Genomic DNA, 22,449 nt, shown 5'->3' on the forward strand with positions numbered 1-22,449 from the left:
CGGAAAACCCAAAATTAATTTTCATTGAGGTCTCTTCGTTTGAACTTATCAGCCGGTTTATCAGCTAAAATTTATAGTATTTTTCTCTCGCAATAAAACAGCTTCAGCCGGCGTATCAGGCCCTGTTTAGTTCTTTAGTCGCTCCTAAAATTCCTGTCATATCAAATATTTAGATACTAATAAGGAGTATTAAATATAGATTAATTATAAAACCAATTACGTAGATGGAGGCTAATTTACGAGATGAATCTATTAAGCCTAATTAGTCCACCATTTGACAATATGATGCTACAGTAAATATGTGTTAATGATAAATTAATTAGGCTTAATAGATTCATCTCGTGTATTAGCCTCCATTTATATAATTAATTTTGTAATTAATATATATTTAATATTTTTTATTAATAACTAAATATTCGACGTGAAAGAAATTTTAGGAGCCAATAAAATAAAAAAACCAAACACCCGTTTGATACCGGCCGAACGTGCCCGCCGGCGCCTTCCCATAAAAGCCTCTCCCTCCGCTCCCAAACAAAGAGCTCCCGAAATCCCCTCACCTACTCCTCTCCCTCTCCCTCTGGCAGCGCCGCCTTCGCCGGCGGTTGCCTGCCCTTGCCGGCCGCGCCTCGACCTCGACGCGCCGCCGTCTCACCGCGAGACCGAGCATGGACGTGCACCCGGCGAATGCGGCCGCCGACTCCCTCGGAGACCTGTTCCCGCATCAGCCCGCCGGTTTGGTCAGTCTCCTCGCGGCCTCCCCTCCCGCTACAGCTCCCTGTTGGGTAGTGATATTTCTTTTGCTTGTCTCGCCAAGAAGCGGCCGTTTTGGGTGCTGTGTGCGGGAAGGAAGTGAAACAGGGGAGCGGTTTTCGTTTCTTGGTTCTTGCGCTCTTGGGAGGCAGGGGTTTAGGCGTCGCCTGTTGGAGAATTTCGGTGTCTGTTGCGCGGTTTCTTGAGATTATTGTCCGCGGAGACCTGGGTCATGGTGTTCTTCCCTTCGTTTTTAGGCTGGTAGCGGTTTTGGCTTGCATGTTTGGGGGATGAAGCGGTTGCTTCGCCTCTGCGTTCTCCACTGCTTCAATCCTCATTTTGGAGCGGTTTGCCCGTGACTTTGTTCAATTTCCTGTCCATTACATGATTCTTTTGTTCGGGTGGGGGGAATTTACCGTGCAATTCAACTGTTCTTGTCCTGAAGAACTGTGACGGTCCCTGAAATTCAGCTGAAGCTTTCATCAGGGGTGGAAATTTCCCACAGGAGCAATCGGGCGGTTGCGGCCTTACTCTATTCTTTTCCGCTAGGGTTTGTGCTGTGCTCATCAATGGCATTATTCTCGCAATTAAGCAATGGAAAGGCGTGTCCTTTTTGGCCATTTGTGAGCTGTGTGAGGTCATGTAAAAGAGGAAGGGGGATGGGGGGAGAAAATGTGTGCTTGCTACCTTTATTGTTGATGTGCATATGTTCCTTCCCTCTTGACTCCTGTCGTGGTCATTGCGTAAGTGCATCCCATTGTTTAATATCCTTTGCTCCTCACTGTGGTATTATGCCTACTTGAGATTGTGACGGTGATATTTCGGTTAGGTGTCACGAAAATAATTCAGCGGTGGGGTTCTGATGTTGGACATTTATAACCCAAGGACAGTTTTCGTTGCACCCCCATACTAAGACAATGACAAGGGGTTTCTTTGAAAATTCTTCAGTTTTTGGGTGGTATTCTTATGTTGATGTCAAGAAGGGCGGGCTTGGTGCAAGCGGTAGAGTCTTACCGCTTGTGACCGGAAGGTCCCGGGTTCGAGTCGCGGTCTCCTTGCATTGCACCGGCGAGAGTAAGGCTTGCCACTGACACCCTTCCCCAGACTCCGCACAGAGCGGGAGCTCTCTGCATGGGTACGCCCTTTTTGTATTCTGATGTTGATGTTAAGGGATGAAAGAAGATATCATTTCTTCCCGCATCCCCATTTTGGACTTGGTCACATTTTTCTGTTTATAAGACATGCTTTGCAAATATAGTTTAGTTCATCCAGCTTGCAGCATTTATGGCTATTCAGTCGATCTTGCACCAACTGTACTGCTTAATTTAGATTGTAACTGAGAAACTGCCATAGTGTTTTGCGGTTTCTTTGAAAATTAATCAGTTTCCAGGTGCGATTCTGTTGTAGAACTTACAGAATTCAAGGAGATACCATTTTCCCTGCACCCTCATTTTGGACTTCACATATTTCTGTTTATAAAACATGCTTTGCGGTTGTCGTTTAGTTCATTCCGTTTCTATTCGGTGTTCATTCCATCGCACTCCAACTGTAATGCTCAATTAGATTGTACTAACTGAGAAACTGCCATAGTGGTTTGCGGTTTCTTTGAAAATTAATCAGTTTTCGGGTGCGATTCTGTTGTAGAACTTACAGAATTCAAGGAGATATCTGTCGGTGTTTCGAGTTGCCACCGACTAGTAAATTTCTAATATTGCGCGTCTGGCTCGGATGGTGTGCTAAGAGGACATGGGGTTTATACTGGTTCGGGCAGAATGTCCCTACGTCCAGTTCGTTGCTGCTGCTCGTGTTACTAGCACTGAAAGTTCGTAGTAGGGGTTACAAACAGTCGAGAGAGGGATAGGTCCAAAGTCTCTGGTGAGAGGAGCGAACGGGTGCCGAGAGCTCGGTCGCTTCCCGGCTGTGTGCTTGTGTGTTCTGATCGGTTCGGGGTTTGATGTGTTCGAGTCCGAATTGATGCGATGCCCCTTATGGGACGTCCTGCTTTCCCTTTTATAGGCCAAGGGAAAGCACGGGTTATAGTGGAGGGAAAAGAGGAGAATGAGAAGGAGAAGAAGTCCTATAGGATCGTCGGGTCCTTTTCCTTCATGTGGGTCCCGCCGACCCTGTAGACGTCAACAAGGATAGCTCCACGTCGCGGCCCTGTTCGACACTGGCGCCATGTGCAGGCGTCGTCTCCCGGTCGTGGCGCTCCACTCCGTCCTGGCGGACGTCGTGGTGGACTGACGCGCCTGTCAGTGCTCGTACGAGGGTTAGGCAGAACAACATCGGTACGCCCGACACTGTTCCTGATGTGAATGCCCAGGTATGGCCCGTCATGGCCACGGGTTATATTGGGGTGTCCCAGTCACCTCTCTGGTGTCAGAGTCTTGACCTAGGCCCATTCGCTTGGACCTGGAGTGGTTGGTGGCGGTATGAGTCTTTGTCGGGTGAGACGGATCCCCCGGCCTCGGGGTCGGTCAAGACGGAGTCCCCCCCAGAGGCCGGGCGAGGCGGAGCGCAAACCCAAGGGTCGGGCGAGGCGGAGCCAGTCCTCAGAGGTCGGGCGAGACGGAGCCAGCCCTTAGAGGTCGGGCGAGGCGGAGCCCGTGGCCTCGGTGTCGGGCGAGGCGGAGCCCGCCCTAGAGGCCGAGTGAGGCGGAGCCCGCGGCCTCGGTTTCGAGCGAGGTGGAGCTTGCGCACCTAGGGGTCGGTTGGAGCTGTAGCCGCGCTCTTGACTGCTCGGATGAATCAATGTTGATGGTTATTAGCTCCTCCTCTTCAGGTACCCAAGTATTGGTCCCCGACAATATCATTTTCCCTGCACCCTCATTTTGGACTTCACTATTTTCTGTTTATAAACATGCTTTGCGGTTGTCGTTTAGTTCATTTTGTTTCTATTCGGTATTCATTCCATCACACTCCAACTGTAATGCTCAATTAGGTTGTATAACTGAGAAACCGCCGCAGTGGTTTGTGGTTTCTTTGCAGATTATTCAGTTTTTGAGTGGTATTCTGATGTCGAGCTTCCAGAATTCAAGGCTATATATATCATTTTCCTTGCACCCCCATTTTGGACTTCTGTCACATTATTCTGTTTATATGACATGCTTTGCGGTTGTTGTTTAGTTCATTCTGTTTGTAGCATTTACTGCTATTCATTCCATCGTGCACGAACTGTAACGCTTATGTAATTAGATTAGATTGTAACTAAGAAACTGCCATAGCTGTTTCTGCTGGCACAGCGACAATTGTAAATGCAGGACGTTTCTGTTCAAATATCTCCTTTTGTCAAATTTATTTCCGTTAATCCCTAGATGCTCCTCATGCTTCATGATTTTGGTTGAGAATTTGGCCTATATTAGTATTTTTGTTATAGAATCTGTTGGAGAGGGGAAATTGATTACTCTACGTTTCTACTCTTCTTTGCCTCGAAGTCTTGCTGGAATAATCCGTATCTGAGTAATTTTTCACTTGTTTATAGGCCCTAGAACTAGAAATTCTATTCATGCTTTTACCGTTCTTATTACCAAATTCAACCATGTAGAACCAGAGTTTAAAACTGAATTGTCGGTAGTTATTTTGGCCATTGCATTCTTACTAACTGTTTCCATTGCATGTTACTCTTTACTTCGCAGGAGAATGATGAGAGCAACATAGAATGGCTCTCTGGCTACGTGGAGGACTGCTTTTCGAGCTCCACATCCTACACAAATCCTGTTTTTGCAAGATCTGCTCCTGCAATGGCAAGCCAGGGTGCTGGAAAACCAAAGTTACCGCCACCTTCATCTTCCAATGGCAGGAGAAAGAAAAGGAGCCTGGCCTCTGTTATGACCAACGACGATGATCAACAATACATCATCCCATTGTATGTTGAGCCACCGCTAATCCTAATTGATCAGAAGCATTGGATGGCAGAGAGCGAGCTGATCCTCCCCAAGAAAGACAAAGACCAAGAGGTTTGCCAGCAACAAGGGCAGGAAGAGAAGTGTGAGAAGGGTGTGCGGCGGCTGGTGAAGAGGTGTAGCAATTGTTTGTCATGCCAAACACCACGATGGAGGGATGGCCCGTCGGGGCCCCAGATGCTGTGCAATGCATGTGGCCTGAGGCTTAAGCCAGAGAATAGGTTTGCCACCATTTCTGAGGAGCATTGTGGCCAAGAAACCAAGAAAGAACAAGAACCAGGAGCACAGCGAGATAAGAAGAAGAAGATGATGAAGAAGACATATGTGAATGAGCCCCTGTCGTCAGATCAGGCAGAGAAGCGCTGCACCCATTGCTTGTCCTCCAAGACACCACAGTGGAGGGCCGGACCTCTGGGACCGAAGACTCTTTGCAATGCCTGTGGCGTGAGGTACAAGTCCGGCAGGCTGCTGCCGGAGTATAGACCTGCCAACAGCCCGACTTTTGTGAGTTGCATACACTCCAACTCTCACAAGAAGGTAATGCAGATGAGGCAGGTTGTTGCGCAGCAGCAGTGAAGCAGCGATGGCCAAGAACATCTCCAAAATCTATCGCCATCGCATTGGAAGCGTAGAAGCTCTCTTAGATTGTAGTTTAGTCGATGCTCAGAAGATGAGAACAGAGCCTTGGTTATAGTAGGCATCCTTGTTAGCTCTAGCAGTGTTCTACCTGAGAGACTGATTTGCTAGGTGTTTTAGACGTCGGATTCAATACAATCTGGTGGTTGCTTGGATATTATCCTGAATTGTACTCTGGGTTTTCCGCCTATTAGATATTCAAGGGTTAAATTGAGCAGCCTCTGAAATTTGTTTTCTTGAACAGATCCATGCCTGGGAGTAGTAATCGCAATTGTTTCGTGTCTTGTGCAGAAGCCTTGCTAGAGAAGGGAAGCAATAACTCCAAGACATGCCATAGACCGGATAACTGAGGCCACATGCTGTGTACCTTCGATGTCGTGTCTTGTGTGGTAACTTTAGTTCCTGATTTGTGTAAACAGAATTGTTATGAAAAGCCATCAGTTCCTGGAAGATTTGTCCATTTGGGAATGTGCATTACCTGACGCAATCTCATCAAATGAATGAATGGCCTTTTCTAGCACCAAGACCTTCAGGTGCAGTGCAGCGCTTTGCTTTTCTTTGAACCAATGGCCTGCTAGTCCCAGCAGGTTCAGAACACAAAGATACTACAGTAGATGTCTGCAGGTCAAGGTCGTGTACCACGCTGCTTTTGGGGTCGAGACAAATCCATCCTATTCATCACGATGTGTGAGCCTTTTCACCTTTGGTGTTGCGCATGGATTCGAATGCCCTTTAATTCTTTTCCTCTCTGTTTTTTAGGTCCAACACAACAATGGCTTATGGGATGGGACACAAAGTACAATGCCAACAAAGCATTCTCCTCATCATCATCCTGGTGTTGAATTGAAGCTCAAGCTAGGTTTATTTGTACCAGTATCAAAATTCGAAAGGAAACCTCTGGCTTCTGTTTTTTACTTCTAGCTCCATGGCATCAATGGTGTGATTCGACTGTCTTTGGTCAAGTCTCTGTGGCTGCAAGAACATGGTTGCAGTACCGGTGTCTGCAGTGCTCATGTTGATGGCTGTATGTACTCTGTTCTGGCATTGCCAACAGACTACAGTGCTGCCAGGACAGTAGTGGCCCTGCAACACATGAACGTAGCCGGTAGCCCTGCTGCATTACATACACTTTTTTGACTGTTGGGCTCTCCTGCCCTGCCAAAGTGCCAAACCTTTTTTTTTTTACTTCCTGCTGCTGCAGCAGGCAATGATCGAGCACATCACCGCTGTTCAGTTCCGTGTGCGTCACTGGCCATTCTTCAATGTAATTCTCTGACGATGTACTACCTCTCCTTACAAAAGAAGCCAACTCTAGATGTATTTTTAGCTGACTTGTCTAAAGTTTAATCAAATATATAGTTAAAAATATTAATATTTATGAAACCAAATGATTATAGTATGAAAATATCTCATGATAAATCTAATGATATTTATTTGATATTATAAATATTGATATTTTTAATTTATGATTAATTAATCAAACTCAAAATACTTTAACTTGCTACTGTGCTAGAATAGCATTATTTTGTGAACGGAGAGAGTATATATAGTTTAACTTGGTCAACTATAGGACATGTTTTGAGCACATGGATTTTTGTTGTCCCAAGATGGTGCCTGCGGAATGTGGCGTTGATGCCGGTCTTCGGGGATCGCTGACCGAGGGGGCATGCACGCGTGCTGCTGGCGATGTTATGGCGAGCGGCGACGCGGATACGGCAGTGGACGGCAAAGAAGATCCGGATGTCGGGCAGAGTAATTGCATCACTAGCATCGCTAGGCCACGGATTGAGCTCCTTCTGGAGCTCTCCTGTGGGCCTTCGGTGCATCCTGCTGCTGGTGCCGATTCTGGGCCTGAGTTGTTGGCATCTGGGCCTTCTCCCCTCCCCTCTCTGGTTGGGCTGATCGAGCCCCATGATTTCCCCGTGTCGGACGCCAACACTTCTCCGGCTGAGACTCTCGCCGTCCTCGTGCCGCTGACCGAGTCGGCTCCCTCCGCGCCGGCCGAGTCCTCTCCTTCCGCTCCCTCTCCATCGAAGCTGCCGTGCCCCACCTCTACTGCTACTTCCTCCTCGATCTCGCCACTCCCCACCACTGCTGCTCCTACCGCCTTGAACTCCACCCCCTCGCTGCGTCCACCTGTGGCCCGGCCGGTGGCTGCAGCTTCTCAGCAGACCTTGCAGGTCTACTCGCGTCGCCACCCCCAAAGAAAAGAGAGGGCGGCACATTCTGTAGCAGCTGCCGAAGCTCCCCCTTGTGCGCCTCCCAGCCCGGCAACGGAGTTCGTCATGGTTCTGTCAAAATTTCCTGGGGCTATCTTGCCAATTCCCCATGTGGAGAAACGGAGGAAGAAGAAGCTGGAGCCACCGAGCAAGGAGCCCCGACGGAGTCGTCGACTTGCGGGCTTCCCCGCGTCTACATCGGAGGAATGCCCCTCTCACCTGAAGAAACAAGTCATGCGTGCTCTGGAATTGAATGTAGACGATGAAAGGGCACAAATTAGCCAGCAAGCACTGGATGAATATGTGCAATGTTTTAAGCAGCCCATGCCAACTTCACACACTAAGGCCCTGGCTGCTCTTTTCGGTTGGGCACTCCCTGAGGCGGTGTCTGCTGCTGACTTGGTTGAGTGTCTTGTCTGATTGGCCCTCCTGGTCGCTTTTGCTCTCCGGTATCATTATGGATCCAGCACACATCCTAAATTGGAATGTACGAGGATTGAACTCAATAGCAAGACAGGATGCTGTTCGAGTCATGGTGGATTCCTCCAAGATTGATGTCGTTTGCCTGCAGGAAACTAAAATGAGTACGGTTTCCAGGCGTATGGTCCTGTCCATGTTAGGAAGTGATTTTGATAATAATTTTATTTACCTTCCTTCGGATGGGGCCAGTGGTGGAATTCTGGTGGCTTGGCGACTCCAGCTGGGCACTATTGGAGCTACCAGGGTGGATGCTTACAGTGTCTCGGTCCAGTTCTGCCCGTCTGATGGTAGTGCGTGGTGGTTGACCTGTGTGTATGGTCCCCAACTTGATCATGACAAGATCCAATTTCTTCAAGAATTGAGGGATGTCAGAGTTCAGTGTTCTGGGCCATGGCTGGTAGTCGGGGACTTCAATCTTATTTATAAGGAGGAGGACAAGAACAATTCCTACCTCAATAGAGCAATGATGGGAAGGTTCAGAAGATGGATAAATGATGTGGGGGTCTCTGAAATTCCTCTTCATGGTCGTAAATATACATGGACCAGCTCCTTCACTAACGCTTCCCCTACTCTTGTTCGGTTGGACAGAATGTTTTGTTCACTGGACTGGGAAGATCAGTTTCCAGGATGTCTCTTGCAGTGTGATGCTTCAATTGGTTCAGATCATTGTCCCCTGATTCTTGGGCTGAAGGATTTTATTAGCTGCAAGAAAAGATTTCATTTTGAAGCCTTCTGGCCTTCTCTGGATGGTTTCCAAGAAGTAGTGAAGGATGCTTGGAACACTGTACAGCCTAGTACCTGCCCACTTCATACCCTCGCTCTGAAACTCAAGGCAACAGCCAAGAGGTTACAAAGCTGGAGTCAGAAGATATTTGGTCACTTCAAGTCCCAATTGCTCATGGCAAAAGAGATCGTCCACCAACTTGATATTGCTCAAGAAAGCAGACCACTTCAGCCTAATGAGTTATGGCTACGCAATAATCTCAAGAAGCATTCACTGGCGCTTTCTTCTCTGCTGAGAACAATATCAAGACTCAGGTCCAGGATGAATTGGCTAAAGGATGGGGATGCCAACACAAGGCTTTTTCATCATTATGCAAGGTATAGAAAAAAGAAGAATTTCATCCCCAAATTGCATGTTGGAGATCAGGTTTTCACAAAGCATGAGGATAAGGCAGCTGCTGTTCTAGATTTTTATGATAGTCTCATTGGGACTGAGTACGATAGAGGGAGAACTATCAACTTGGACACCCTTGGCAGCCCTGGCTTTGATCTTGAAACTTTGGATTCGCCTCTCTCAGAAGAAGAAGTGTGGAACACCATAAAGGGGATGCCGCCTGATAAGGCTCCTGGACCGGATGGGTTCACTGGCAGGTTTTATAAAAGTTGTTGGGCAGTTATCAAGAATGACGTCATGGCAGCACTTCATTTTCTTTGGACCGGAAATTTTAGAAATCTCAAAAAACTGAATTCTGCATACATCACTCTGATTCCAAAAAAGACCAATGCTGTTCAAGTCAAGGACTATAGGCCAATTAGCTTGGTTCACAGTTTTGCCAAACTTGTGACCAAAATCTTGGCTAATAGGCTCGCTGATCGGCTAGATGAGTTGGTGTCCTCTAACCAAAGTGCTTTCATTAAAAAGAGGTTCATTCAAGATAATTTCATGATGGTCCAGCAGACAGTTAAATTCTTACACTCTCACAAGCAGCCTAGAATCCTCCTGAAGCTTGACATTACCAAAGCTTTCGACTCTGTGTCTTGGGCCTTTCTTTTGGAGGTGCTTAGAAAATTGGGCTTCGGCAATCGCTGGTGTGACATGATCTGTGGCCTCCTATCATCTTCATCAACCCAAGTCCTCTTGAATGGCATCCCAGGAGAAGGTATTCTGCACAGAAGGGGTCTAAGACAGGGAGATCCGCTATCCCCTATGCTCTTTATTCTTGTTATGGATGTATTAAATCAGATGTTCACAAGGGCTGCTGAAGTGGGGCTGCTACAACCTTTATCAAGGAGGCCTATCCAGCATAGAATCTCCCTATATGCCGATGATGTAGCCATCTTCCTTCAGCCTAACGCAGCAGATATCAACTTGTCCTTACAGCTACTGGATTTATTTGGTGATGCTTCTGGCCTTAGGACCAATGTTCAAAAAAGTAATGTGCTGCCAATCCATTGTGCTGAGGAAAATTTGGACCTTATTCATAATTTGTTGCCCTGTGAGATGCTGGATTTCCCTTGCAAATATTTGGGGCTGCCACTGACCATCAAGAAGCTGACTAAGCAGCAGGTCCAACCCATCATCGACAAAATTGCAGATCAGCTTCCTGGGTGGAAGGCTGATTTGTTGACCAGAGCGGGCAGAGTTATTCAAGTGCAATATGTTCTCACAGGAATCTTGATTTATGTGGCCATGGCAACAGATCTCCCACCTTGGGCTCTCAAAGCAATTGACAAGATCAGAAGGGCCTTCTTGTGGAGAGGTCGAAAAGAGGCAAAGGGTGGTCACTGTCTCATTGCCTGGCCTAGAGTTTGCCGCTCACGCGAACTTGGTGGCCTTGGGATTGCTGATCTAAAGGCTTTGAGTATTGCTTTAAAAGCGCGATGGTCGTGGCTCAAGCGGAGTGAGCCCAACAAACCGTGGGCAAATCTACCTATCCAAGTCAGTACAGAGGTAGCTGGCCTCATCTCCGTGGCTGTAATAACTGAAGTTGGAAATGGATCTAATACACTCTTTTGGAAGGATAAATGGATAAGTGGCAAAAGTCTCCAGGACATCGCACCTCTAATATATGCATTGGTTCCTAAAAGAAGGTCAAGTACACGTACTGTGGCGGAAGCTCTAACGGGGAAAAATGGATAGAGGATATACAGGGTGAGATCGGTTCTACTGCCTTGTTCCAGTATCTTCACCTCTCAGATATTCTGAATGTTGTGGAGCTAAATGAGGAAGTTCCTGATAAGCACATCTGGAGGCTATCTGCTTCAGGAAAATATACAGCAAAGAGCGCCTACGATACGCTCTTTCAGGGTGCAGTCGCCTTTGAACCTTATGAAAGAGTATGGAAATCTTGGGCTCCACCCAAATGCAAATTTTTCATGTGGCTTGTCGCTCATAATAGATGCTGGACAGCGGACAGATTGGCAAAGAGGGGGCTCCCTCACCCAGATCAGTGCCTTCTATGTGATCAAGAGGAGGAGGACATTCACCATCTTCTTGTGGGCTGCGTTTTCTCAAGAGACTTCTGGTTCTCCCTCCTATCTCGCTTTGGTTTCGCAGCACTTGCTCCTCAGCCTTCCGACCAATCCTTTGATAATTGGTGGAGAAAAGTTGACAGTGCTGCTAGTGGAGACTTTAGGTTGGGATTGAACTCTCTAGTCATTCTGGGAGCCTGGAGTATCTGGCGGCATAGAAATGATTGTGTCTTTAATGGGGCAACCCCAAATGTTAACTTGGCTCTGGCTTTGGCTAGGGAGGAGGCGCATTGGTGGAGCATGGCAGGAGCCAAGGGACTTTCCATGCTCACTGCTGGAGGTTCAGCCTAAACGACTGATGTAGGGTCGTCTTTTTGGTCTGTCTTAACTGGTGATCTAGTGTCTGTGTAATGGCAAGGGGTGTGTGTGGGGTTTGGGTCTATGTATGACTCTTTTTTCTTCTATTAATACAATGATATGCAGTTCTCCTGCGTGTTCGAGAAAAAAAAAAAAAGAGTTCTAACAAAGCATCCATGCAAGAAACACAGCTAAGAAGAAGAGACCGCTGGAGTTGTGATGGGGCTTTTTCACCGTATGACAAGAGTGGTGGCTGGGGCGTCCTCATTAGAGAGAGCGATGGAGATGTGGTGAATGCTGGATGGGGGCGAGTTGATCACTTGCTCAGCGCCCTCGAGGCAGAGTTGATTGCTTGCCTCCATGGTGTCCAGGCAACATGCAACCTGGGGATTGGAAACTTGATCCTAGAAACGGATGCAACGCTGGTGAAACAAGCTTTGACGACCAATGATCTTGCCAAATCGATGTCTGGAGGTCTGATAGATAGATGAATTAAAGTCTCTAGTGTCATCAAACTTCATAAATTTTGAGTGTATCTTGGTCAAGAGTTTGTAATAGGGCAGCTCACGAGCTTGCCGTTGTCGGTGTGGGTAGCGTCGAAGGGGAGAACATTACGTGCACTGTCCCGGATAACGTTCATGTAATTGTCGTTGAGGAATTCTCAACTCAGTTGGAATGAAAATCTACCCAGGTCCAAAAACAAAAAGAAAAAAACACACACACTACTGCTTTTATTTCACACTGGCTGATGCAATATACAGAATACAATGAGTGTCAAATAGTAGTAAACATCACGAGTCTATAAACGATGTAAAACAACGACCACAATGGACTGGACATCGTCGGCAGACAGATGTATGTTGAAATCAACAGAAGCAGAAGGGCACCGAAGCTTTTATTTCTGTGATGAAAATGGTGAACATCTCCGAAAATAGTTGCCAGAATTGTGCTCTAGGGCTCGACCACCATGCTCTCTGCTTCCTTCTTGATGGACTGGAACAGCACTGATGAGAGGTAGCGCTCACCAAAGCTTGGGAACACGACCTGCGTTGAGGAACAAATTGGCTTTAGAACTTAAAAAATCATTCCAGAGCACATTGAAAAATCTAAATTTTCTGAAATTCCGGTAAAATGGCGCATCAAAAGAATATACAATTTAGTATTTTTTAACTAATGGGCGATTCAGTTGATCTTTGTCTACAGAGTGTTGGAAAGCCTTAGCTGCCAAATTGGGCCCAATTGTCCCAGTCCAGCCGAACAGACAGGCCCATCAAAAGTCAAAACCTAAGTCAGGTCTCAAAAAGTTCAGCAGACGTTGCATTGACAAAACGACTGAGTTTGGTATCCCCCCCCCCCCCCCCCCCCACCCATAGGGACTTAGGTCTAAATATACAAGTAGAACTATTCATCTGTGATTTATTAGACATCAGATTAATTTCCATGAAAGACTCATGTTACTGAAAGAGCTACACACCTTAAAGTGCTAGAATTCAGAGGGAGGAAATGTAACACTTACAACAAATAGCTTTCCGGCATTTTCAGGTCTCTTGGCAAGCCTAACTGCCGCAGCCGCAGCCGCACCAGAAGAGATTCCAACCTACAGAAGTATAAATCATCAATAACCGAGGCATGCAGATTATTAGTTCTTAATAGTAGAGAACAATGAGACCTACCAACAACCCTTCTTTCAAAGCAAGAGACTTGGCAGTTTCAATAGCTTCATCACTTGAAATCTGGGAAACAATTGAAGGCACCAAAATGATATGCCAGGTAGAAGAAAGCAAACGCAAAGACACTTGAGTACAAGATAAAAGTGGATCAGCCATAAATTCCGTTAATGAGGGGAAAACAGTACTGTAACCAAAGAGAGTAAAAAATAGCATGCTTGTTTATATACTTCATAATATGTTACCCCACATCCAATTTTTTATGTGGTTAGTGTCTAATGAGGCAATTCTAACTAAGGACAATATGATCAAAAGAAACTGGGTTGGTGATCCAGAATGTTATTTTTGTGAATGCAATGAAACAATAGACCACTTATTTTTTAAATGCTCTGTAGCCAAGGTGATTTGGGCATGTGTGGCTAGATGCATTGGTGCTGTGGATATCCCTGGAAATCTAAACCAATGCTGGAGTTGGCTGGAAAAGTGGTTGCCTCTTGACAAAAAATTCCATGTATGTGGCACAACAGCCATCTGCTGGGCTATCTGGAAGGCTAGGAACAATGCTTGTTTCAATAACAAGATCATTAAAAATCCGTTAGAGATTATCTGTCATGTAGGGGCGCTAATGAAGTTCTGGGCAGGACTTTATGCAGAAATGGACAAGGAAGCAATGGAGGAAGGGGCTAATTTAATGCTAACGCTGGCGATGGACATTCTTGCCGCCAAGAAACCCAAGCTGGAGACTAAAGGGAATGAAATTCAAGAATATCAAGATGGTGACCAGTTCAAGGAATGATCCGGGTGTTGAGCTGATGCTCCCCTAACCCTGGCTCCATGGGGTGCAGGAGGAATACGACTTCTATCTTTTCTTTCTGATGGCTGCTATATGGCGTTATTGTATAACGTTTTCAGTTTGGCTTATGATGGCCTTTGCTGGAAGGTGATAGGCAGTATTGGGTGGATGTTATTAGAACTGTCTGTGGTTAGCTTAAGTCACCTCTTGCGCAGGAGGTTAAGCACAGTCTGTTGGTTGGTTGGTGATCCTCTTGCGCTGGCGGTTAAGCGCACTTCTGTTAGCTGTCTGGTCTTTTCTTGCTTCTTCTTACATGTCTAAAAACTGCCTGTATTTCCGTTCATGTAATGAAAATGGGGAACATCCTCGAGTCTAAAAAATAATATGAGGGATATATAGGTCTGACATGATATTGGAATCAGTGCACCACTTTGACTAATAATACTGTGAAGATATACCATTTCAATCAAATAGAAGAAAGTAATTTCAAAAAACATTTTCCATGATGAATCTAGTAATAACACCAATATTATGACATCAGTCCATATGGTTCTTAGAAATCAGTGGTCAAAGCTAAAAAGGTCTGACCAATAATCCTAAATGGACTTAAACATGGGATCAGAGGTAGTATGCCCTTTCTACAGCCCAACTTAATAGAGAAGAACATACCTGTAGAGTTTCATCAAGGAGGTCAACATCCAAGACTCCAGGGATAAAACCAGCTCCAATTCCTTGAATCTTGTGTGGTCCTGCATTATGGGCACTTCTATCTCATGAGTCCAAAACAAGAAGCATCAATAATTTGTTGGAAGAAAATAGTTCGCAAGGTTACTTCTCCAAAAGAGATCTGTATTTGTATAGTTGACCCCAATAAAAGCCTTACAAGGTCATGTCAGAAATTATTAGCTATCTGATATTCTTGTTTCAAACCACAACTATCTGGATACCATTTCCTATATCTCCATCACTTTTAAAATACTTCACATGCCCCAAGTGCTAAGCAAAGCAATTTATACTACCATACTCTCATAATGATAAAAAAGTCTATGTACTTAGGAACATATTCAAGGTGCAAAAATTACCAGGTTTTCCACCATTCAAAATAGCACTCTCCACTGGCTCCACACCATAGAGCTACATAGAGATAAAACAAATAACATCTAACTCATCTGGTACAGTGTAAAAAAAGAACAGTTATCAAGGTGTCAGCTAAAACTGCCATGCATACTTACCTTGACATTAGGATTTTGCTCTCTGAGGTATCGCCCAGTACCAGTTATGGTACCTCCTGTCCCGATACCAGATACAAGGGCATCAATTTTTCCTGCTGTAGCTTTCCAGATTTCAGGCCCAGTAGTCTCATAGTGAATCTGTATAACATATTTCAGCATGAGACTTCAGAAAGTAAATATCAACATGGCTAACAGAAAATTGTCCAAAATAAATGCTATGTTATGCTGCACCTTTGGGTTAGCTGGATTTTCAAATTGTTGAAGGATGTATGAGTTGGGTGTCTTTGCTTGAATCTCTTCCGCCTTTTTGACAGCTCCTTTCATTCCCAGGAGTGGGTCAGTAAGGACAAGTTCAGCACCAAAAGCCTTCAATATGATCCTCCTCTCCATGCTCATGGAGGCAGGCATTGTCAGTATAAGTTTGTAGCCCTTGACGGCAGCCATAAAGGCCAGTCCAATGCCTGTGTTGCCGCTAGTTGGTTCAATCAGAACACTCTGGCAACAATTGACATGGAAAGCAAAATATTAGTACAATCTAATACCAATATCCTGAAATTTATACAAATATAGATTTACAAGCAGTTTGCAGAAAGTGTTGACTATCCTATAACTACAATTGAACTCCCTTGCTGCTACTGCCATAGAGAGTTAGACTCAGTTAAACCATGTATAAAACAAGAAATCAATCATTTTTAATCTTATATAGATGGTTAAAACTAGATAGACACTTTAGCAGGTCATTCTAGCATCACCGATCAAGCCAAACAAATGGCTTCAGTTTTGTGCCATGGGAGTTAACAATACCAGGTTAGGCACAAGCAATGGTTGCTAGGTCATTTACGATGCAGAATAATACCGATGCAGGATAATACCAATTGGATTCTCCATCGAGGACTAGGAGATGTATGCTATTGTAGGATGGGGGAAGACCTATCCAATAACTGTAGGTTATAAAACTGCAGCTGATATGGAATGGCTACGGATAGATGGATTAGCAGAGAAACCCAGGATAGCCGCCGTTTCTCGGGGACTACCTTAGGATTTATTCTTGCTTGATTACAATCAATACCGGATTCTCTCTTTTATAGAGACAACTTACTTGACCCCTAAGTAATATCCTAACCGAATCAATCTATCTTATTCCTTTCCTAACAAACCAAATCAATCTAATCTAATCTAATCCGGTACTGTCCACGCGCTACAGTACCGCGTGGGCCCCTGGTCCGGCTCCACTTGCCATAACAGCAGCCGAAATGGAGAAGGGAGAAACTGACTTGCCTTCCTCTAAGAAGATATATAAAGCAAGCTTGATTCTTGTACTTAAAATATATAAACTCCATTAAACAAAAGGCTCAAAGCACTATGTTAGTGATGTCCATGGTACTCTATCTAACAGTTGGACAGATCAGAGCAAACACTTTTTTAAATGAAGCATCTGCTCCAACAAGGCACTACTAGGCACAAAGCAACGCAGAATAAACTTATAATCTCAAGTACTCAACAACCACAGGATATGATAACTTTCTTATGCAAGCTTGATGCTTTGGCAGCTAGCACATGCTTCTGGATTCGGCTATATAAAATTTGCATTCCAATTGAATATAATAAGGCAGTGGGCACTGGGCAAATCAAGTACTCAAGCTATTTCCCTAGGAACAACAAAGGAAATGCTCCAAAAGGTTCAGTCACCCACCACGCCTGGAGTGATCAGCCCCTTCTCCTCTGCATCTGTGATCATGCTGTAGCCAATCCTGCACAAATACAACACGCAGACACAAGGTTTAAGGTCGAGATACTGAAGTAAGGTAAAAGGAAGAACCGAACTTTCAGTCAAAGAATAAGGAAAAGAAAGTTAAAATCATTGGTGCAACATATAATATTTTACTCAAGTAAAACATCGACCTGAAGTTAAAATATACTCAAAATAATAAGGAGAAATATGAAATTTTACAGAAGCAAAACATCGATCTGAAGTTGAAAAAGAGAGCCTTCGGTCAGAGAAAGCAGAAAGAACCGCACCCCTCGTGCTACAGCAACAGGGGTGAGAAGTGAGAGAGCTCCTTCAGAATCAGAAGCGCTACCTATCCTTGACGCTGGAGCAGGGCTCCATGGACTCGAGCTTGGCGGCGACGCGGCCGACGCACCCATCGGTGACCTTATTGAGGTACACCAGCGGGGTATTCCCGATCAGCTGCGCATCAGCATCACAAAAGATTCAGCTTTTACGGGGCCACACGAAATCGAAACAACAACTGAATCCGCCCCCTGAAAGAAACCGGCGGAAATGGGCGGGCGCTCACCTCGGTGACGTCCTTGGCGATCGACGGCGAGGCCTCTCCCATTGGGTCACGAAGCTGAAAAATCCAAGGGACCGGGCGAAAAAAGATCAGAACTTATCCAAGATAGACACACCAATTGGTTTGGTTTGGTTCCCTCCGCGAACTGGCGAGAACAGAGAGAGGAAACGTACGGATTTGGCGCAGAAATCCTGGGGGGTTCCTTTCGCGGACGGACTGGCGGCTCTCGTCGGAGTTGGGGGCTGGAGAACTTTGGAAGAAGCCGCTGGAGATGATGGTGGCTTTATGCAGGCGAGGCTGCCGGAGCAGAGGAGGAGCAGCTCGGGGCGCCTGGTCCAACGTGAGCCGTGTAGCTGCAGGTGGGGCCCCGCGAGGAGATGCCTTCGATGGCTGGTGCTCGTGGACTTGGCACGGAGCGGAGGCCGACGGCGTTCGTTGAATCTGGACGGCGTTTGGCTCCGGCCTCCGGAATCCGGATGGAGTGTGGAGTGCTGCCGTGCGCCCGTGCTGCACGATGCTGGATTTAAATAATTAGGTTTATTATTACAGCTTGGAGATTCTTGTTTCTAGATGATGTTATATATAAGTAGGAACTGTAGCTGGACAGAGTAGCAACTGCGCATTTGAAAAATGTGCTCAGTACTGATCTTGCTGAAAATGTGTGGGTCACAGTACTTATATCGAGGTAGACCTGAACATCCGTTCATCCATGGTACTCCCTTTGTCCATAAAAGAATATAACTATGGGTTACATGCCAGCAAAAGTGGTTCATGTTTAACCAAATTTTTAATAAATATTATTCACATTTACATCTCCAAAATAATTTATTATAAAAATACACTTCTTAATTAATCTAATGATATTTATTTGATGTCATCTTTTTTATCTATAATTGATCGAGCTTAGGATACTAAACTATGACACTGTTCTGAATTGCATTCTTTGATAGAGGAAGGGAGTAGATGCAATAAAGTCCAAAGCGACAATAGATTTCTATCTTGCACAACAAAATCTGGTACTCCCTCTCTTCCAAGTTGTAAGGATTTTTAGGAAAAGCCCCTTTGGGCTCTAGCGTCGGTACTTCCACGGTATTACAGTAGAGATTATGGATCTAAAAAAATGTTGTTCTTCTCCTGTCTCGAAGTTATTTTTTGCTGGCACGGAGCCTGTTGTTCATGTGCTCTAGTGATATACAGTGAGCCAGAGCCACTAGAAGCGGCACAGTGAAAATGTTCCAAACTAAGAAAAAAGTGCAACTAGGATCATGCCACCGTTCGCTTCACTGAAAAAACAAGCCGAAACACTGTTCCGGATGATTTGTTGTGAGTGAAAAACACACTACTACAGGAATCAATTTGCGCAGCGTGGCCAAAATAGGCTCCGTGGCGGGCACCTCTTTTGCACGCCATGGTTAACCGGTGGTCGGCCACCGAGGCCGGCCACCGAGGCGCCCGCTGCAGGAAAAGCCGCCCACCACGGCTAATGAACATAACCGCGGCGGGCCACAAAGGTGTCCACCGTGGTAAAATAATTTACCGCGGCGGGCGGTGTAACGTGCCCGTCGTGGTAAAAGTATATTTACTACAGCGGGCGCGTTACACCGTCCGCCACGGTAAATCGGTTAACCGCGGTGGGCAAAGCCGCCCGCCGCGGTTAAGCCACGATTTACCGTGGCCTCTAGGCCACGGCGTGTAACACCCTAGGTGTTTGGCTTCCACTAATTGCATTTCGTTTCATAAACATATGCATCAACTATGTCATCATGCCATTGTCCTTGAAACATACATATGAAACATTCGCATATTCTGTTTGTTTCGTACTTGATTGCTTGTGAATGGTAGTAGTGCAACATATGAATGCAACATGAGTTTCTTATACCATGAAACATGGCAACATGGTAGTAATGTGACAAGTATAGAATGACAACAAAGTCATGCAACATGTGAAACATTGTATTGAAACATATGAATGAATTGCTTGTTTTAATTGCTGTATCACATGTGATCATTAGAAGTGGTATAACAATTTTGTAAAGTGGTTGATCATGGTCTATTACACCTTAACTACACTTAGGTTACTTGTTGGGACATTGTTCATGTAGATCAAAATGACCAAAATGCCCTCAAGTGAAGGTTTGACTAGAATTGACCCTTGGTGTGTCACTGTTTGACTGATTCAAAAGACCAGCTTAGAGACTTTGCATGGCTATGCACTCTTTACCAAAGTTGTAGCTAATTTATCAAGGAACAAAAGTTGTTTTATTGCCAACTCATGAAAATGTGTGGAACATAGTCAAACATGGCCCACAAGTCAGAATTTCATGCTGATTTCATACTTAGAAATTTTCCTAAGTCTTTAAGTGTTTTGCAGTTTCATGTACCCAACTGTTTCACCTTGTATCTCCCTAACAGAGCCAAACCAGCTTGAGCTCCAATAACAAGAGTTGTAGTTCACATATAGATGATCAACTTTATTAGCTATGGCATAGTCTAGATCGTCACGGATTAGGAGCTAATCACTGTCAAACCTGCTCTGTTAGTCATCGTCGATGAACCCTGAATCACTGTTTTCAGAAAACGGCCAGTGACCGTCATGGCCGATCGGCTCAGGCAACGCTCGCCGCATGGCGCGTAGGCTCTACCGAGGGCTCCACGTCGTGCGTCCGTGGTCCAGAAGAGGGCCAGCTCCTGCCCGAACGCGCTCACCGCTCCATTTCCCCCTCACGCCTTCTCTACGCAGCGCCAAGCCACCGCAGCCGTCCGCCATTGCCGACCGCACATCACCGCCATCGTGCACGCTCGCCACCATGAAAACGGGTTGCCCAGTCCATCAGTAGCCTCGCCGTGGTCTCCTCTACCTTCTCCACCCCACCACCGGTCCGATTGCGCCGTGGTAAGGGCAAAATCACAGCTTCGTCCCACCGCCGCCATGGCTGTTCTCACCGGCGTTGTTGCTCCACACGGACAACCGCCACCGTGACCCTCCCATCCCCTCCTCTAGCTCGCGCTAGGTCATAGGAGCACCACCGAAGCTCTTAGAGTCAACCGTTAGGGCAGTAGCGCCGTAGCCTTGCCGGAGCCGGACATGCCGCGGCCGTGCTCCACCGTGCTCGTCGCCAACCCCTGTAGCCATGCCAATAGCTTCCATTTAGGGTACCACTAGATGCGCACGAGTGATACGAACACAGTAGCGTCGTTGGTCTCACCGGAGAAGCCACCGACGGTGAGTCCCGCCATCGTCTTCCTCCGTTCCCCTATTTCTCTCGCTGACGCGTGGGTCCACCTTGTCAGCCGCCGAGGCTGAGGCGGGAGCCCAGCGTGGGCCGCGCCGTTGTCTGGGCCACGCCAGCGCGTGTTCGTGGGCCATCGTTTCTTCGGGTCGGCCCAACAGTGGCTGTGACTTGTTTCCTTATTTTGTTTTGCTTTATTATTTCACAGATTTGTGTTGATATTCAAAAATATGTATTTCCTAGTATATAGATCCAAATGTTATGGTTCTAATTTTGTTGAGTTCCTAGTATTGTCTAGTATTTAATAAAAGTATTATATGAGCACATGTTTTAGAAATTCTGGATAAATTAAATAGGACTTTGAAATGTGTTTTTGGATACATGCAAACTTGTTTGAATTTTATCTTGAGTTTCTATGGTCCAAAAATTTGGAAATTTTGTGGGTAATCTATTATTGCTGAGTAGAAGCTCTGGTTAATTTCAGAGCTAGTGTATGTATAGTTTTTGAGTTATAGAATTTCTTTTTATCAATGGATGGATCTTGTGTGAATTTTCATAATTTTTCTATAGATCCACTATAGGTAAAATTTGGTGAGTAAGGTTCTTATGCTAGAATGATACTAGGAAAAATGAGAAATCTGTTGCTTGACACTTTTCATTAGGGTTTCCTAATTATGCTAAAAATAGGCATGCCACCTGTTATTTTAGATACAGCAAGTTCTGCTTGCTCAATGGCTTTAAAATTTTTATGGTAGTCTATGTGAAGCATGAGATAGCTACTGTAATTTTTGTAGATTTTTATGAATAGTTTTACTATATATTGCTTAAATCACCTAATTAACTAAATAAATTGGAATAGGATATTAAATAATTTAATTAGAAGTTGGCACTATACTTTCTGATGTTTCTTAGGTATGAAAAACAAGTTGGTAAACTTGGTTTGATCAAAATAGGCTTTTGCATCATCATTAAATAATTGAGCTAGTAACCTTGTTATTTCTGAAACTGATTCTAGGTTTACTGGAATTCGATTTGATTAACGTAAGAATCATGCTTTGATGTTTACAAATGATTTGTAGAGAATTTCATAAGTTTTCCAGAATTGTCCTCATGCAAGTCATTTGGATTTGTATAACTCTTGTTGTGATTGAATCGAGGGACTACTTGTGTGCATATGAAACTTCAAATGTTAATTTATGTATGCCTTTACTATTTCTAAGTTTGTGGTAATGTTCCTAGGTGTTAGGCCTTTAACTGAAGATGAGCATCTTTATCTTAGGTTATGGAAGTTAGGTAAGTTGATCTTGTTCTTCAAGTTAAATTAGATACCTGTTTTAAAGTGATTTGAATAGGGCTAGTCTTACTCGGTAAACGAGAGTCCAGTGATGTTTTCGGTAAACACTTACTGTGATTCATTCATCATGAGCATCATGTCATTTCTTATGCATCCATGATATTTATCTCATGCATCAACATGCAATAGGTGTACCAGAGGGAGTAACACTGCTGGAATTCGAGGAACCAAGCGAGCAGCAGCAGTCGACACCAGAGGTTCAGGAGGTGTAGCCTTCAGGAGAAGTGCCAGACGAGGTCGCCGTTGAGTGCCCAGATCACCGTCCTTGCAACTTTGTGAAAGGCAAGCCCCGAAGCATATTAAGCCTCCTAATTTTTGAACTACAGTTACAGTATTA

At 45.2% G+C, this 22,449-nt stretch overlaps 2 protein-coding genes across 4 annotated transcripts; one reads left to right on the forward strand and one right to left on the reverse strand.

The window, feature by feature from the left end:
• The first annotated feature begins 475 nt into the window (after positions 1-475).
• Positions 476-12,583, forward strand: LOC136506138 (GATA transcription factor 15-like). Of its 3 annotated transcripts, none has more exons than XR_010771409.1 (3): positions 476-737; positions 4,386-6,552; positions 11,731-12,583. XR_010771409.1 is itself a non-coding variant. In XM_066501253.1 (2 exons), exons 1-2 carry the CDS (start codon positions 666-668, stop codon positions 5,226-5,228), a joined length of 915 nt encoding a protein of 304 aa, XP_066357350.1. In that variant the 5' UTR covers positions 476-665; the 3' UTR covers positions 5,229-6,617. The 3 variants fall into 3 exon arrangements, 1 of the variants encoding a protein (XP_066357350.1); XR_010771410.1 differs by lacking the exon at positions 11,731-12,583 and having other exon boundaries at positions 4,386-5,973; positions 6,048-6,617; XM_066501253.1 differs by lacking the exon at positions 11,731-12,583 and having other exon boundaries at positions 4,386-6,617.
• Positions 12,247-17,905, reverse strand: LOC136506137 (cysteine synthase). Its single transcript, XM_066501252.1, has 11 exons — positions 17,702-17,905; positions 17,532-17,585; positions 17,313-17,422; positions 16,925-16,982; positions 15,463-15,726; positions 15,232-15,369; positions 15,082-15,133; positions 14,669-14,748; positions 13,213-13,272; positions 13,056-13,136; positions 12,247-12,583 (listed from the first exon to the last, which is right to left on the reverse strand). The coding sequence occupies exons 2-11, from the start codon at positions 17,571-17,573 to the stop codon at positions 12,491-12,493; spliced, it is 978 nt and encodes a 325-aa protein (XP_066357349.1). The 5' UTR covers positions 17,574-17,585; positions 17,702-17,905; the 3' UTR covers positions 12,247-12,490.
• Between the last annotated feature and the right edge of the window lie 4,544 nt (positions 17,906-22,449).

Source organism: Miscanthus floridulus, chromosome 14 (assembly GCF_019320115.1).
Source record: "Miscanthus floridulus cultivar M001 chromosome 14, ASM1932011v1, whole genome shotgun sequence".
Lineage (NCBI taxonomy): Eukaryota > Viridiplantae > Streptophyta > Magnoliopsida > Poales > Poaceae > Miscanthus > Miscanthus floridulus.